The sequence below is a fragment of the Motacilla alba genome, chromosome 1, assembly GCF_015832195.1.
Source record: "Motacilla alba alba isolate MOTALB_02 chromosome 1, Motacilla_alba_V1.0_pri, whole genome shotgun sequence".
Taxonomy (NCBI): Eukaryota; Metazoa; Chordata; class Aves; order Passeriformes; family Motacillidae; genus Motacilla; species Motacilla alba.
Genome location: NC_052016.1, coordinates 2,737,066 through 2,751,715, shown reverse-complemented (window position 1 = coordinate 2,751,715; position 14,650 = coordinate 2,737,066). Strand labels below are relative to the sequence as shown.

General features: G+C 42.2%; 1 protein-coding gene across 2 annotated transcripts in view; it reads right to left on the bottom strand.

The window, feature by feature from the left end:
- DSCAM (DS cell adhesion molecule) overlaps positions 1–14,650 on the bottom strand; it is a 179,649-nt gene that overhangs the window by 137,400 nt on the left and 27,599 nt on the right. For both annotated transcript variants that reach the window (XM_038138300.1, XM_038138309.1), the window contains 2 exons: positions 11,554–11,673; positions 7,269–7,442 (listed from right to left, as the gene is read on the bottom strand). In XM_038138300.1, the coding sequence (XP_037994228.1) occupies positions 7,269–7,442; positions 11,554–11,673 (294 nt within the window). The remainder of the gene's footprint in view (positions 1–7,268; positions 7,443–11,553; positions 11,674–14,650) is intronic.

The following is a 14,650-nucleotide window of genomic DNA, read 5'->3' as shown; positions in this document are numbered from 1 at the left end:
TGGAGCAGCTCCGTGCCCAGGAAAGGCTGAGGGAGCTGGGGCTGCTCAGCCTGGAGAGGAGCCCCAGCTGAGAGGGGCCTCAGCCCTGCCTGGCCCTGCCTGGCCCTGTGTCTGTCCCTGCCTGGCCCTGCCTGTCCCTGTGTCTGTCCCTGGCTGTCCCTGTGTCTGTCCCTGTGTGCAGGAGGTCAGAGCAGGCCCAGGCTCTGCTCCAGGCCCAGCAATGGCCCCAGAGCCACGGGCAGGGCCTGAGCCCAGCAATTCCCCTGCCCAGGAGGCACAACTCCTGCCCTGGGCAGAGGAATTGCGAACAAGACTCGAGGAAAAGGCCTGAAGCTGAACCAGGGGAGGTTCAGGATGGAGATCAGGAAAAGGTTCTTCCCCCAGAGGGTGCTGGGGCACTGAAGAGGCTCCCCAGGGCAGTGGTCATGGCCCCAAGCCTGCCAAGAAGTTCAAGAAGGTTTTGGAGAATGCTCTCAGGCACTTGGTGTGACTCTTGGGCTATCCTGTGCAGGGCTAGGGGTTGAACTGGATGACCTTTGTGGGTCCCTTCCCTTGTGATTCTATGATTCTAAACCACCAGTAAGAATAATTTCCAGGCTATTTCCTCCCATCTTAGAACATTTTGGGATTATTGTTTATTGCATTCGAGCACAGTAGGGTTTGGAGAATTGTGCCAAATACTATATATATATATATATATATATATATATAAAATATACTGGCATTTGTATTTTCTCAAGGATGGTTGTTATGAATGGATTATCTGTCTAGCTATTATCAATCCCTACCACTCCACCATCTCAGCTGAAAGAGTAGATCAGATAATATTTTCAGCTCTTGTTTCAGCAGTGTTCAGAGACAGAGAAGCTGCAGCCCTTGATCTGAAATGATCTCTGTAGCACTGAGTTTTCTGACCACAGCTGGCCTAACCTGGACACAGAGTTCATTGCAATCTGAGAGCCACATAACACCTCTGAATAAAGGGATAATTTAACAGGAACACAAGAAATATTAATGTTGAGGAAGGAGAACATGCTAAAATATGTGTTGTTTTTTATAGTACTAATCTGTTCAAGGAAGGGAGAAAATAAAACAGCAGCTTCTGAATCCCATCCCTCATGAGGCTTTTGAAAAAACCATGAAGACGTGAAGGCATTCAAAAGACTAAATTGACACAATTTTCTTGAACTGTTTATTTATCAGTAAAGCTTCAGTAGTCTGTATCCAGTATGAAAATCTCCCTAGAAGAAAAAATTCTAGAAATAAGTCTCACCCATGCTCCCTTTTGGATGTCACCATTTGGGCATCAAAAAGCTGAGAGAGACAGATATTTTGAAAAAAAAAAAAAAAGGCAATAAATATGATACTGTTGATACAGCAGAGTCTGTGTGCACTTTGTGGGAAAAGAGAAAAATCCGCTTTACCTTTCTGCAGGAAACATTGCCGTGCAACCAGCCTTGAAGAACAGAAAAAGGGCTGCTATACTGTTCAAAAAAGATTTATTAAAAAAAGAAAAGAAAAAGAGAGAGAGAGAGGTTCTTACCTCTCCTCCTTAAATGAGAGCATTGCAAAGATTTGCATACAAACCCACTTGAGTATTTGTGCTGCAGCACATCTGGCAATTATCTTACAAGAGAATCGCCACGGGCTTGGCGTTACCGCGAGGAGCGGGGAGCATTTGAAGGCACGGAAGAAAAGGGATATTCCAGCCTTCTACCAGCTACCTTGAACATACTTCATGTTTAATTTCCCTCTGTTGCCAGAGGCGCTGTGTTGTTATGACAGCTGATCTGCCATGGAATAGCTGTAAAGGAAAATCAACAAAGGATCGCTCCAGCGATTCTCGGCGCAATTTATCGGCGCTCGTGTCTGGCGGCTGCTGCCGCCTGTCGGGGTAATGACACATGATGGGTGATTAAAGTGCAAGTCCCTAAATCAAAGCTGTGCCAGCAGTTTGAAGAGGCAGAAAACAGCATTTAGAGCCCTGTTCCTTTCTGGTTGTGGGAGGACCTCGTTAGGGAAAGAAATGGGCTGTTTTGTTAACAAGAGGGAGCGCCTGCATCCAGGGAGATCTCATCCAAGATTCACTCACGGCGTCTTTTGGACTGTGCATTTCATAAAAAGAAACAATTAAGAGCCATGAAAATAAACAATTAGAGTCATGAGAATAAACAACTAGAGTCATAGAACCATGGGACAATTTGGTTGGAATGGACCTTAAAGATCATCAAGTCCCAACTGCCCTGCCATGGGCAGGAACACAAAATTAAAACACAAAGGGCTTTAAGTTCATCACCACTGACTTGGAGTTGGACAGTTAATTCACAACCTCATGTTTAACATAGTTGTTATCTTTGATTACCAAGAAATTGGTGATAAAAGAGGAAGAGAGCTGCCTGTCTTGAGGGCAAGGGCAAAGATGTGCAAGAGCAGTTCACCAGCTCAGCAGAAGGACTGATTGGGGCATGAGAGTAGCTGCAATTTAAGGAAATTATTTTTTGGTTTTTTTGCCTTTGCCCCACTCTTTCATTCTCAGGACACGTGCAACCCATCTAGCTAGAGATTTTTATCAATTTTGGCCAAATTTGTCCATGTAACAGAAGTGTACCCTACTTGAGATAACTACAAAATAAGGCTGAAGAATCATATAAATGAAAAAGCCTTAAAAAAAAGGCAGAATGTCAGAAGAAGAAAACAGTATATCAAGGCACACAAAAAGAGAAGGAAGCTTTTGTCTTGTTTTGTTTTTCCACAGAAAATAGTATTTACAGACCATGAGACTGTGAGAAAAATGGAGCAAAGAAAGATTAAGAAATATCAAAATAACTGGGCTCAGGTGAATTTGACAGAGCATTATTGTTGTCCTTCTTATAAGTGTTTTTGGAGGTATTAGAGACAGTGATTTTAAGCTTCCTTTACCACATATCATGGATAATCTATCTTTGCAAATGTAGAACAGGCAATGCCACCCTTACTGACACCTTGTGGGATACATGCATTTTAATGAGAAATTGGCTTTTTATACGCAAACAAAAGTAGCAGTCGGGCTGATCTCAACGTTCCTGTGCTCTCAGCAAGGAATTATTTTCCCAAAGACTAAAATGAGCATTTAGAGGCACCCTGGTGAGCAGAGCACAGTGAGTTCTCCATCACAGCTTGCTGGCTTTGCTGCTGGTGTCGCAGCAGAGCAAACTCATTTGCCTGGTCACATGGAAATTGTCCCTTTATCCTGCCTAGATAAAGCTTCACAGGCAGAGCTTTCCATCCATCTCAATAAACAAATGCTGCAGTGCTTCAGCCATATGGTGGAACAACTGTTAGCTTGCAGAGGAGAAAAGAGCTCCACGCCATCCAGTCTCCATCCATAGGCAACTTCTGGGTTTGTTTTTGTTATATTCTATTTCTTTTGAAGTAGCGCATGTGATTGAGGTCTCTTTGCTCCATGAGTTGTCTGAAGATGGTGAGGAACAAATCTGGCTTGGAAGAGGTCATGGTGAACATGGGCAGGCAGCAGAGTAAGAGAGGCAAGGGCAGCAGAAACACAACGTGGGGCAGGAACAGCCTCCACGTTTTACCAGTTTTACCAGGCTCCCTTTACCCATCAGCCTCTTCTCCTGTTATTCCATCAGCTCTTGTCATAGGCAACAATTTTTAAAGTTTTTTTTTTTTTTTTTAAGAAAAAAGTCTAAGTGGTGAAACTTGGCATTGAAAGAATTAGCTAGGATTAGCATGTTCCTGCTGGAAGGAGCTGTGGATCTGACTGACAGCTTTAGGTTTATGTATTAAACACATATAATGCCAATAGCTAAGAAGTAGATTTGAGGGGAAAGTGAATGAAGCAATTCTGTTTTCTTGGCAGACAGGATTTGTTGGAAATGTTTTGATGATCAGATTAAAACTTGTGAGGCTCCATACTGTCACAAAAAGAAGTGATAGATTTAAGAAGGGGCAGGGCTAACGTGATTGCCTCCAACAGATTATTTACACAGGAACATGCATGCCTTAGTGCAAGCTTGCTTTTCAGGAGGTTATTTTTTGCAGGATACCATTCTATCACATTATATACAACTCCTAAAGTGGAATTAGGAAATGTGACATTTATTCAGATGAAGGCAGGCAGTCTGTTTTAAGCAGTCATCTCTTCCCCTGTGACTCCCAGGCAACCTTTAAATAATTTTAGTTATTCCCTTCATGTTAAAGGCTCATTATCCTTTATAGAAATTCTTCAGAAGTCTTCTCATCCCAAGCACCAGGAGTCATTTCTCAAGACAGCACTAGATTCCTTGTTCCAGATCTCTCATAACTTTCTAATATTGTGTGTCTTAGTGAATATGGAATTTGGGAACTACTAATCCTTGAATCACAAGAAGAGAAAAATTCAGTGGTCATGATTTTTATGTCCATTCCTTGAAAAGAAAGGGAGCAGGATAATAATGCTAAATGAAAATTTTCTGCCCTGTAGCTCCTGATTCAGCATTGATGCTGGCAGCTTGCTCTTTTCACATTTCTGATGGTATTCCTGAAGCCTCTTTCTTTTCTTTTTTATTTTTTTCTTTTTTTTTTTCTTTTCTTTTCCTCTTTCTTTGCACTCCCTTCTCGTGCAATCTCCCTGCAACTTCCCTTCAGCTCCTCTGACACGAGGATGTCACTCAACAAACACTGAGGCACTAAATAAAAGTATATTTGGAATTATTACAATTTCCCCTTTAGCACTAAGAGTCTTGTTAAGCAAGCCAAGCTGGTTTATAGCTTGACATAGGTTTTTAATATGAAAACAATCCATCCATTTTAGAGGTAGCAAGTAATGGAAATAGATAAAATCAATTTTCATCCTGCCCACTCCTGAACTACTGAAACAAAAAAACTCCCACTCTCTTTTGACAACAAAGGTCAACATCTTTTTTGTTTAGATACAAGTGACAATGGAAATTCTGCAGGAGTAAAGCATCAGCTCATTTAAGAGATTTTTTAATGAGATCTGTGAAAGATAAAACTTCATCCAGCAGTGTTACTAACAGAGTAGGTGAAAACTTCATCAGACAAGGAGGAGAAGAATCTCCTGTGCAGGGGTGGGTTTATTTCCAAGTTCAGTGATGCCATCAGTGGTTAGCACCGCATGCATGAGGCATTTGTGGCAAAAGGAGCAAGAAGTGAAGGAATTAGGTGTAGAGGGACTGCTGCCATGTTTTTCTTTCTGAGAGCCAGTCTAATTTCATGATCAGTGACCAAATCCATCTAAGCCACTCTGCTTTTTCTATCAGATTTGAGCTACTGCTCTTGGATAACCCATAAATAGACTGAAGGAAGGTGGGAAGGCAATTTGTCACAAGGAAGTCACAAAAATATGCATCAGTGATAATCCTTTTTTATGTTTTGGAAGGTGTTTCTTGTTTACCAACTCTGTCACCCAAAAACAACTGCATGGGCCAGGTTTCACCCTCTACCTTTGCCTAAAGAAGGCATTTAGGGTGACCTTGTGGAGAAGGATCAACTAATCAATAATACTATGAGTTTCATGAAGGAAGACCAATGTTTTTATCTAGAGGAGGACTAAATTTGAGGACCAAGGTCCAGGAACAGCATCCTGAATAACCACACAGGAAAAGGAAACAGTGAATGACAAAAGAGATGAAAGGCAAATCCAAGCCCTCACTTTGGAGTCAGTCCACCCGACCAGGTGCACATATTATGAGCCACAACCCCGCCACCAGAACTGGGGATCCAGCCATCATGCAGTTCATTCCACCAGAGCATCTTGTCCTTAAGGAGTGTTTGATGGAAGCTCAAGCTCTGCCCCCTCCATGCACACCCCAGCACCCTCCCAGGGCTCTGGAGTGGACTGGTGTCAGTGTGGGTGTGTTAGGGGCACAGGCTGCTCCCTGCTATCTCAGAGCCAGAGGGGTTTTCATTAGATTCAAACAGCAACTGGCTCCCCAGGGAAGCTCCTGCTCTTATTTGATAAGGGATGCTCTTTTATCACACATGAAACTGCATGCAGTGATCAGACAGGCAGCGTGCACGGCTGCCAAGCAGAGGGAAGCTGGCTCTGGTAGAATATTACAGCAGTGCCTTGCTCCTGCAAGTGAAGATTGGCCCAGAAATGGCCAGTTCTGCAAGCCACAGCAGCTGGAACGTCTACCAGCCCAGAGAAAAAATGTCCAATTAATATATTTGCTGGAGGGGTCATCATGTTGTTATTTAGAAGATGAAGTCACTATGGTAAATTAGAGTGGAGGGGACATCTGAGATATTTGGGCTTGCAAATGTTTGAAACTCTTAAAATAACTTAGTTATTAAATCTCAACAACAAACAATAGCCCTCAACCTAAACACTAATGCTCTAAAGTGCACTCTCCAATAGAGAATAAATTCTATTTTTCATCCTTTCTGGAAAAAAAAAAATTTTTACTTTCAAGGGCAAAACTTTTCCAAGGTAATTGGCATCCCAGAACTTCAAAGCATTCTATAAATCTTCAAAAACCCTACAAACATGAAAGTACATAGTGTGGTAACCTCCTTCAATACCGGTCTGACAGGTCATCCATGAACATTTGGCATGCTGATGTGTCAATAGTCTTTTTTTTTTCTCTAGTGAGAGAAATTATATTATCTTTACACCTTTTTTTCCCCATAATATTTCCTCTATTTTCCAAAGTGTGTTGATGTTTCAAGGAATTATAGCTAAGATAAACTTGAAAACGGGACTGCTTTTGTCTCTTGTGCCTGGAAAGTACAGCAATTAGAGCTTGTGCAATTAGATGGATTTTCCAAAAATTACCTGGCTAAGGCAAAATAACTACTGTGACTGTATCTATAAAATCTTAGAGTATGTTGTAGTATCTTGTGATATCTACCTATAGTAACTGTACCTATAGTTTCCATCTATGATACATTGAGAATTGATTAAGTATCTTTCTAATCCATATTTCCTTCAGCTTCTGAGATTTATGACAATTGCTGTGGGTATTTCTCCTTTGGTTTTAGGGTTTTTTTTATACCCCTGCATAGCTTTCTTATTTTCCCTTCATGACTCAGGGATAGCTTTCAGACCTGGTACAAATTTGCTTTTCTTCCTCTACCAAACAAAGGTTTTTATTAACCATCCTAACTTCCACAAGCAGCTGAAAGCCAACATTAAATCAAAAAGCAACAAATTCAACCTCTCCCCTCCCAACCCCGTTCCCTTCCCTCCAAACTAAGGATGCAGTAAAGCCTTTTTTTCACTCAATGGCAATATCTGGATCACAGAGAAGCGTTTCAGTTCTTACTTTTAACAGTGAGGTACATGGACTTGCTGACGTCTGCTCCCACATCATTGCTGACCTTGCAGAGGTAGTATCCACTGTCTTCTTCCAGCACATGTTTGATCAGCAAGGAGCCGTTTGTGAGCAGCTGGATCCGACCGTTCAGCGCGATCGGCTGGAACTGGGGAACCCCGGCACCTGCAGCAAGAAACCCGTGCAGAAAGGTTAAAAAGCATCTCATGGTTTTATTTTTAACAAGGCACAAGATGTAGCTTCCTGTTCTTAGAGGCTCAGTGCAATGAAAATGGCTTTTGATATCATCAGAATGAACAGGATGGTTGGTTATTGTCTGAGGCTGGGGGTGTGTATTCAGTCACCATCTGTCAGAGCTGGGGCAGTTCTCTGCTGTTCATTGGGCAGTTTTTTCTTTAGCTCTCCCACAGCCAATCCTCCCTCCAGGAGATCTCTGCTGTCCATGGCCACTGAGTGTCCCTGCATGGCTGAGAAAATTCCAGCATCCCATGGGGAGATGCTCTGCCCAGGGCAGGAGCCAAGCATTCCCACCTGGATCCAATCTGACCCTGGAACAGCACAGCAGCCTTTGCCCTCTGCATTCCCAGAGGAGCAGCTTTCTTCTGCCCTGCATTCCCAGAGGGAGAGCAGGCCCATCTCCAGCAGCCCTGGAGCTGCAGAGGAAAACTCCAGCCTTGTGCAGGATCCCTGCTCCAGCAGAAGCACAGCTGGCACTGCAGGAGGGCTGAGCCACCATGGAATGGCACTGCTGCCACCACCCTGACACACAGGGGCTCAGCTCCTGCTCTGACTCTGGCAGTGGTTTTTTGTTGATGTTTGTACTATTACATTTGTATTTTTAGTTTTCCTAGTAAAGAACTGTTATTCCTATTCCTATATCTTTACCTGAGATCCCCTTAATTTCAAAATTATAATAATTCAGAGGGAGGGGGTTTACTTTTTCCATTTCAAGGGAGGCTCCTGCCTTCCTTATCAGACACCTGTCTTTTCAAACCAAGTCAGTTATCCAAACTGAGTTCATTGCATGAAAAGAAGGAATGCAACAATAATTAAAATAAAATAAAAATAAGGCAGCAATAAAAATAAGGCAGCAATAATTTGCCCATATTAAAGGGGCAAAAGGAACACAAAGCAGAAGAACCAGGAAGGGGGAGAGAGGAAATGAAAATTTTCAGCCCTTTCATGGGTGAAAAGGCACATTTGTTGTACATTTAGAGGCTGATGAATTATTGACAATTACAGCTGAACAGTCATGGCAGTATGCATCCCTAATGCAAACAGCGAATGAATTTCTTATGGCTGAGAGGGATGTCTGCTGTAGTAAACATGGCACACTCAGGGGACCTCTAGGCCCTTGTTGATGAAACCCTGAATAACATGGAAAACCACATCAGTGACTGTTCCTCTTGTTTCCTTGCTACAGCTGATGGACTGGTGACACAAAAAAAAATCTCTCTTCTGCTGTGTTTGCAGCCAGGATTTATTGAGAAAGTGCACTGATTAAAAAAAAAAAAAAAAAAAAAAAAAAACAAACAAAAAAACACACACACAAAAAAACCCCAAAAAACCAAAAAACAACAAAAAACCCCCCTCCAAAAATCCACAAAAAACCCTAAATGAACAAACAAAACAACCAAAAGCTCAGACCACTGATCAGACGTTTTTGGCAGCACTGTAAAAATGGAAGTTCCATAAAAACAGGAAGCCAAAGATTTTTGTATCTAGTTTGGTTTTTAGAAAGAACCTACTTTTCCTTGGAAATAAGATACTGGGTGATTTAGGGAACAGGAAGCACGAGTTCAGGTTCCTCCAACATTAAAGACTCCCTAAATGTACATTAAGACACACTTCTCATAAAAAAGGAGTTTACAACCTACTTTGGCAGTAGGACAGGGGATTTTTCAAGGAAGTCAAAGTGTTCTCTTCTTCAATAGAATTCTCTTACAAACTTTCTGTACACAAAGTTAATATCTGTCAGCATTAATCACTATAAACAGTTGGCTGAGTAAACCCAGAAGGAAATACGGGGAATAAATATTATGGGGAATTATTTAGTGTAACATGGTGAGCTAGAATGAATACAACATCTAGAATATTAAAAAAAAAAAACAACCAAAAAACAGAGATGCATATCAAAACCACTTCTAGTCCTGGAAGAGTTTGCTTTGGGAACTTATGGCCGCACTGAAGGCCTGGTTACCAATACTATGAACTTAAAAATGTTAAAATGGTAATGTTTTAATACAAAATTCAGTTGGCATTGATGATTTCCCCCCTATTTTAGTCCCATGCATGTCCCACTTTTCTTTTTGTCAGTTTTTTTCTTTAACAAGAAATTTTCCCTGTGATTTAGTTGGAAAGCACATGTATGCTTTACTAACTGTAGATGCCTGCCATTGATTGCCCACTCCCTGTGTTTCTTCACATGAAAAATTGTGGGAACATTTTGGTGTTCACAGAAAGGAAAGGGCTGATACTCCTGAGGACAGCTACTGGAAAAACTGGGAAAAAAAAGTGTGCAGCAGTTTGCAAAGTTTTCTTCATCTGCCCATACATTTTTACTGCTATTGCAGCCAAAGTCCTTCCTGAGCAAGAGAGAATCTCATCCCATACATCTGCATGAATTAGTCTGAAAGGGAACTTATCCAACAATTCTATGATTCTACCATTCCAAGATGGGTTATTTATCTCCTCACAGTTAATTACAACTCATCTAGCTTGGCTTGTGCTCCTTCAGCACACAAACAGAAAAAAACCCCAGAATTACCTCTTTGTGCCCTGTATTCAGAATTAAAATCCCCCATACCACTGAGATGATTGGAATTTGGGCTCTGCACCCTTCTTCCAACAAACCATGATTTATCAATAATAGCACAAATAGTCTTTAACATGAACTTTCCTCTCACCCTTTTTTCTTCAAATTCAATTTGAATGTTTACAATTAGATCCCAAGAAAACCAAAAATGACATGGAGCATTGCATAAAGATTTCTTCTCAACAGCACCTTGTTTGTTTGTTTTTTTTAAGGAGTTAACTTATTGGGTACAGAGTTTGCAGAAAGTGTTTTTTTTGCTAAAACCTACCAGAAGACAGCTGGCCAGAAGATGCAATCTATCAGGCAGCTCATTTTAACTAAAAAGCAGTTGATTTCCTATGGTTACTGAGGGTCAAGTGGGGCCACTTTTAATGCTCTGTTACATGGGGAGAAAATGTTAAAGCATTATGTAAAGCTCATACTGAATTACTGCTTATGCTAATGCTACCTGACCTTCCTTCATTGCTGAAAAGATGTGATTGGCCATGTTATCACAAATTTTGAAGGGAGGGGGGGTGGGGGTAAGCAGCCAAATGCTGCTGGTGAACATTGTTGGTTGTTTCAATTAAAGCTGTGTCTGTTCTCCCCTTGCCATCCCTTTCATCCTTTGCCTGCTGAGCTGACACAGGCTCACAGGCACAGCCAGGACATTTCCAGGGCAGAGCAAAAGTCCATCCAGCTCAGCTTTGTGTGGGGCAGTGGCCAGCAGTGACCATCTCTGCTGGGGAGATGTTGGAACCCTGGATGCTGAGAATTTGAGACTTTCTGCTGCCAGGCACCGACCCCCAAGAGAACACTGCATTGACCTGAGGCCCTGGAGAAGCTTCCAAAATGGAATGACAGAACTGGGATTGTGGGTGTGGAGTTTGAATAGAAGTGTGGGATATCACAGGCTGGGAAACTCAGAGTTTAAGGGTTTAGAATACTGTAATGGATATAAAGCAAGATGGAGGTTTTCAGCAGAGGCTGCTCCTTCTTCTTCACCTTCTCCGTAGGTTTGGGTGGTTTTGGTTTTGTGTAATTGGATAAAAAAGTCCCCACTGTGGGCCGTGGGTGGTTGGCCATTGGGTTAAGAGTAAAAATAATTTAAGTGTCATTTCTTAAGTGGACAATTTATCCTTAAAAGGCCTTATAGAAAGAGAGATACATCTCAATTTTTAGTTTGCTAAAGTGCTGCGGAACTCAGGGTTTGTGAGACTGTAACAGAAAAAAGAACTAATAAACATCTGAGTCCAAACAAGAAATACCATTTCACACATTGAATCCTGACCTTGGCAAAAAGAAGCAAAGAATCCATTACTAGGGGGGGTGGTTTATGAGGAATAAAACATGACTGGTATGTCCCTCATTGGACCCTGCTGCTCCCTGGCAGATTGGAGATTAAAACACCAACTTAGGGGTGAGTGGGATGCTTTAAGGCAGAATTAGCCTGTGCCCAGTGGTTCCCCACAGGAATCCTACCTTTAGAGTACTTCCAGACAATGGTAGGAACGGGATAACCCTCGGCAGAGCAGTTGAGGATGACAGCTTTCCCGTAGATCCCGTCCTGGTCGCTGGGCTGGACCACAAACCTGGGGGGCACTGTGGGAAGGGAGGAAAGGGAGGCATCAGAATTCCAGCAATTTATTGGCAATTTATTGGGTCTCTCAAAATGGCAGAGCAGTCCCATGCAGAATTACAACACTTCACCGCGAAAAGCAAAAATTAAAACCAGGTTTTTGCTTATCCAGTAACAAACTCACTAAGGTTGGTTTTACCAGATAATTCACTTTCTGTGCACAACCTCAATGTATTTCTTGCCAGGCATGACAAAACCATTGGTCTTTACAGGATACCAAAATAATTTAATAAGACCTCTCCATAGGAGAGGTTAAAAATGGAGTAATAGATAAATCCTATTATTGTGGACAGAAAATAAATGCTTTCTACCAAATGTAGGTTTGTCAGATGTCCAAGAACAATAGAATTTTTCTGTTTGCTTTTTTATGACAGTGAACTAGCAAGCTTTAGAAAAAAAGAATTAAATTATTTGATATAAATAACCTTAGCAAATAATGCTTTTATTAGCAATCAAATCACCTAATATTAAAATGAGGGTCTTTGAACCATAACTTCTGACTTTGCCTTCCAACCAGCCAGAGAGAGGTTCAACACAATTTGCTTGCATTAATTTGATAAGAAATCTTATTGCAGTGCTTCAATGGACACATATTATTAAACTTATCCCAAAGTAGCATAAAACAACTGCAGTGAGTCTTCCACGTGTACCTATTTATACGTAAATAAAATAAGAGCTGCTTATCTCAAGGAAAAGCTCTCCATGTTCCAAATGCAGGTACACAATGAAGAAAACAGCTTGTGACAATGTTAGGTCCAAATATTGGACATGAAAGACTGATTCTAAATGTCCAAGTCTCAGTAAAACCTAAACATTTGACAAAATCATGAAAAAGAGGCTGAAATTTGTGAAGACCTTGGAAAATCCCCTGAAAATTTTGAATATTAAAAGCGTTTAATGGTTGTATTATGGTCAGTTAAAGTCACAGTATTTTGTTGACCCTCTGCGCTTTGGTTCAGAACATGGAAGTGTTAATATCAAGGAAAAAAAAAGTAAATTAATTGTGGTTTTATTTTACATGTTTTTCATTATGTCATTTCTCACAGGGCCACAGAGACTGACTGAACATGTGACAGACTTTCTTCTTCTCAAATGTTTTTTTTCCTTTTTTTTTTCGTTTTTTTCTTTTTTCAGCAACACACCAGGTTCTAAGGCGGCACAGGAGAAATTCTAATAGTTCCTTGCTCTCCTCATCCCATTGCAAAATTTGAAGCCTCATGGATTCCCCAGGTCCAGGCAGTGCTGAATTGTCTGAAGGTTGAGGAAGACAGAACAAAGGACCCATCCTTGTTCTGATCCACCCTGAGCTGCCTCTCCAGAAGTGCCAGAAATTAAGAAACAAAGTCTAGTAAAAGGTTTTAGCACAAGAAAATGCAAGAGAGCACAGAGGGGGACCTCAGCACTGTCAATATTTTCCCTGGGGCCTGAAATAGTTATTAATGCCCATGAATATGGGACTAATTATCCACTGAGAAAATCTGTGCAGCAGAAACACAGCAGAAGCACCAAGGCTCTAATATATGACCCTCACGGGTTTTTTTTTCAGTATAAACACTCTCATAATTAATGCAAATATTTGCTCTCATTGTGCCAAAGTGCCCCAAGTTTTCCTGAAGGAGAAACAGGAGCTGCCAGTGGTGGTGAGTGTGGACAGCTCAGAGTTGAAGGTCTGTGGAAATTCTCTCTGCAGGTTCAGAGACCCCACCTCACAACAGCTTGAGCCTTCCTCCCTGTGCCTTCACAATCCAGACTCCCCTCCAGCTTTCTCTTTCCACATTCATAGGTAGAGCTGCTTTCCAAAAAAGGACAACAATCCTCTGGAGGGCAAATAATCCCCTGTTTTAGGCTGGGGGTGTGTGTTCTGTTTCCATCTGTCAGAGCTGGGGCAGTTCTCTGCTGTTCTTTGGGCAGTTTTTTCTTTATCTCTCCCACAGCCAATCCTCCCTCCAGGAGATCTCTGCTGTCCATGGCCACTGAGTGTCCCTGCAGGGCTGAGAAAATTCCATCATCCCATGGGGAGATGCTCTGCCCAGGGCAGGAGCCAAGCATTCCCACCTGGATACAATCTGACCCTGGAACAGCACAGCAGCCTTTGCCCCCTGCATTCCCAGAGGAGCAGCTTTCTCCTGCCCTGCATTCCCAGAGGGAGAGCAGGCCCATCTCCAGCAGCCCTGGAGCTGCAGAGGAAAACTCCAGCCTTGTGCAGGATCCCTGCTCCAGCAGAAGCACAGCTGGCACTGCAGGAGGGCTGAGCCACCATGGAATGGCACTGCTGCCACCACCCTGACCCACAGGGGGTCAGCTCCTGTTCTCACTCTGTCAGTGTTGGTTTGTATTACTGCATTTTATTTTATTCTTATCTTCTTTTCCTAGTAAAGAACTGTTATTCCTGCTCCCGCATCTTTACCTGAGAGCCCCTTTTAATTTCAAAATTATAATAATTCGGAGGGAGAGGGTTTCCATTTCCCATTTCAAGGGAGGCTCCTGCCTTCCCTAGCAAACACCTGTCTGGTCAAACCAAGACATTCCCCTAACTGGACCTTTTCCTCACGATGGCCAAAATGCAAAGCTGTTTATTGCCTCACTACAGAAATGCTCTTTGGAACACAGCTACAAGAAACAGAAGGAACCAGCAGTGATAGAGGCAAGAGATACCTCCGTACTAGAAATATATTTACTGCTGACAAACACTTTGCCTTTCCAAATGGCTGCCATGCTGAGAAACATTTATTGCAGGTTATGTTAATTCACAACAGGTAAACATCGAACATGAAAGCCCAGCAGCAAGAGCTCTGGGCAATCACCCATCCTGTTCTAATTATCTGCTCAGAGACAACATTTGCTTCAGTAGCTCCTTCCTCACTGTCCTGTGTTCGTTTCATCCCCGAACACACAATGAGGTATTTTCCCAGGCAGGCAAAAAGCACAGTTAGTTGCACA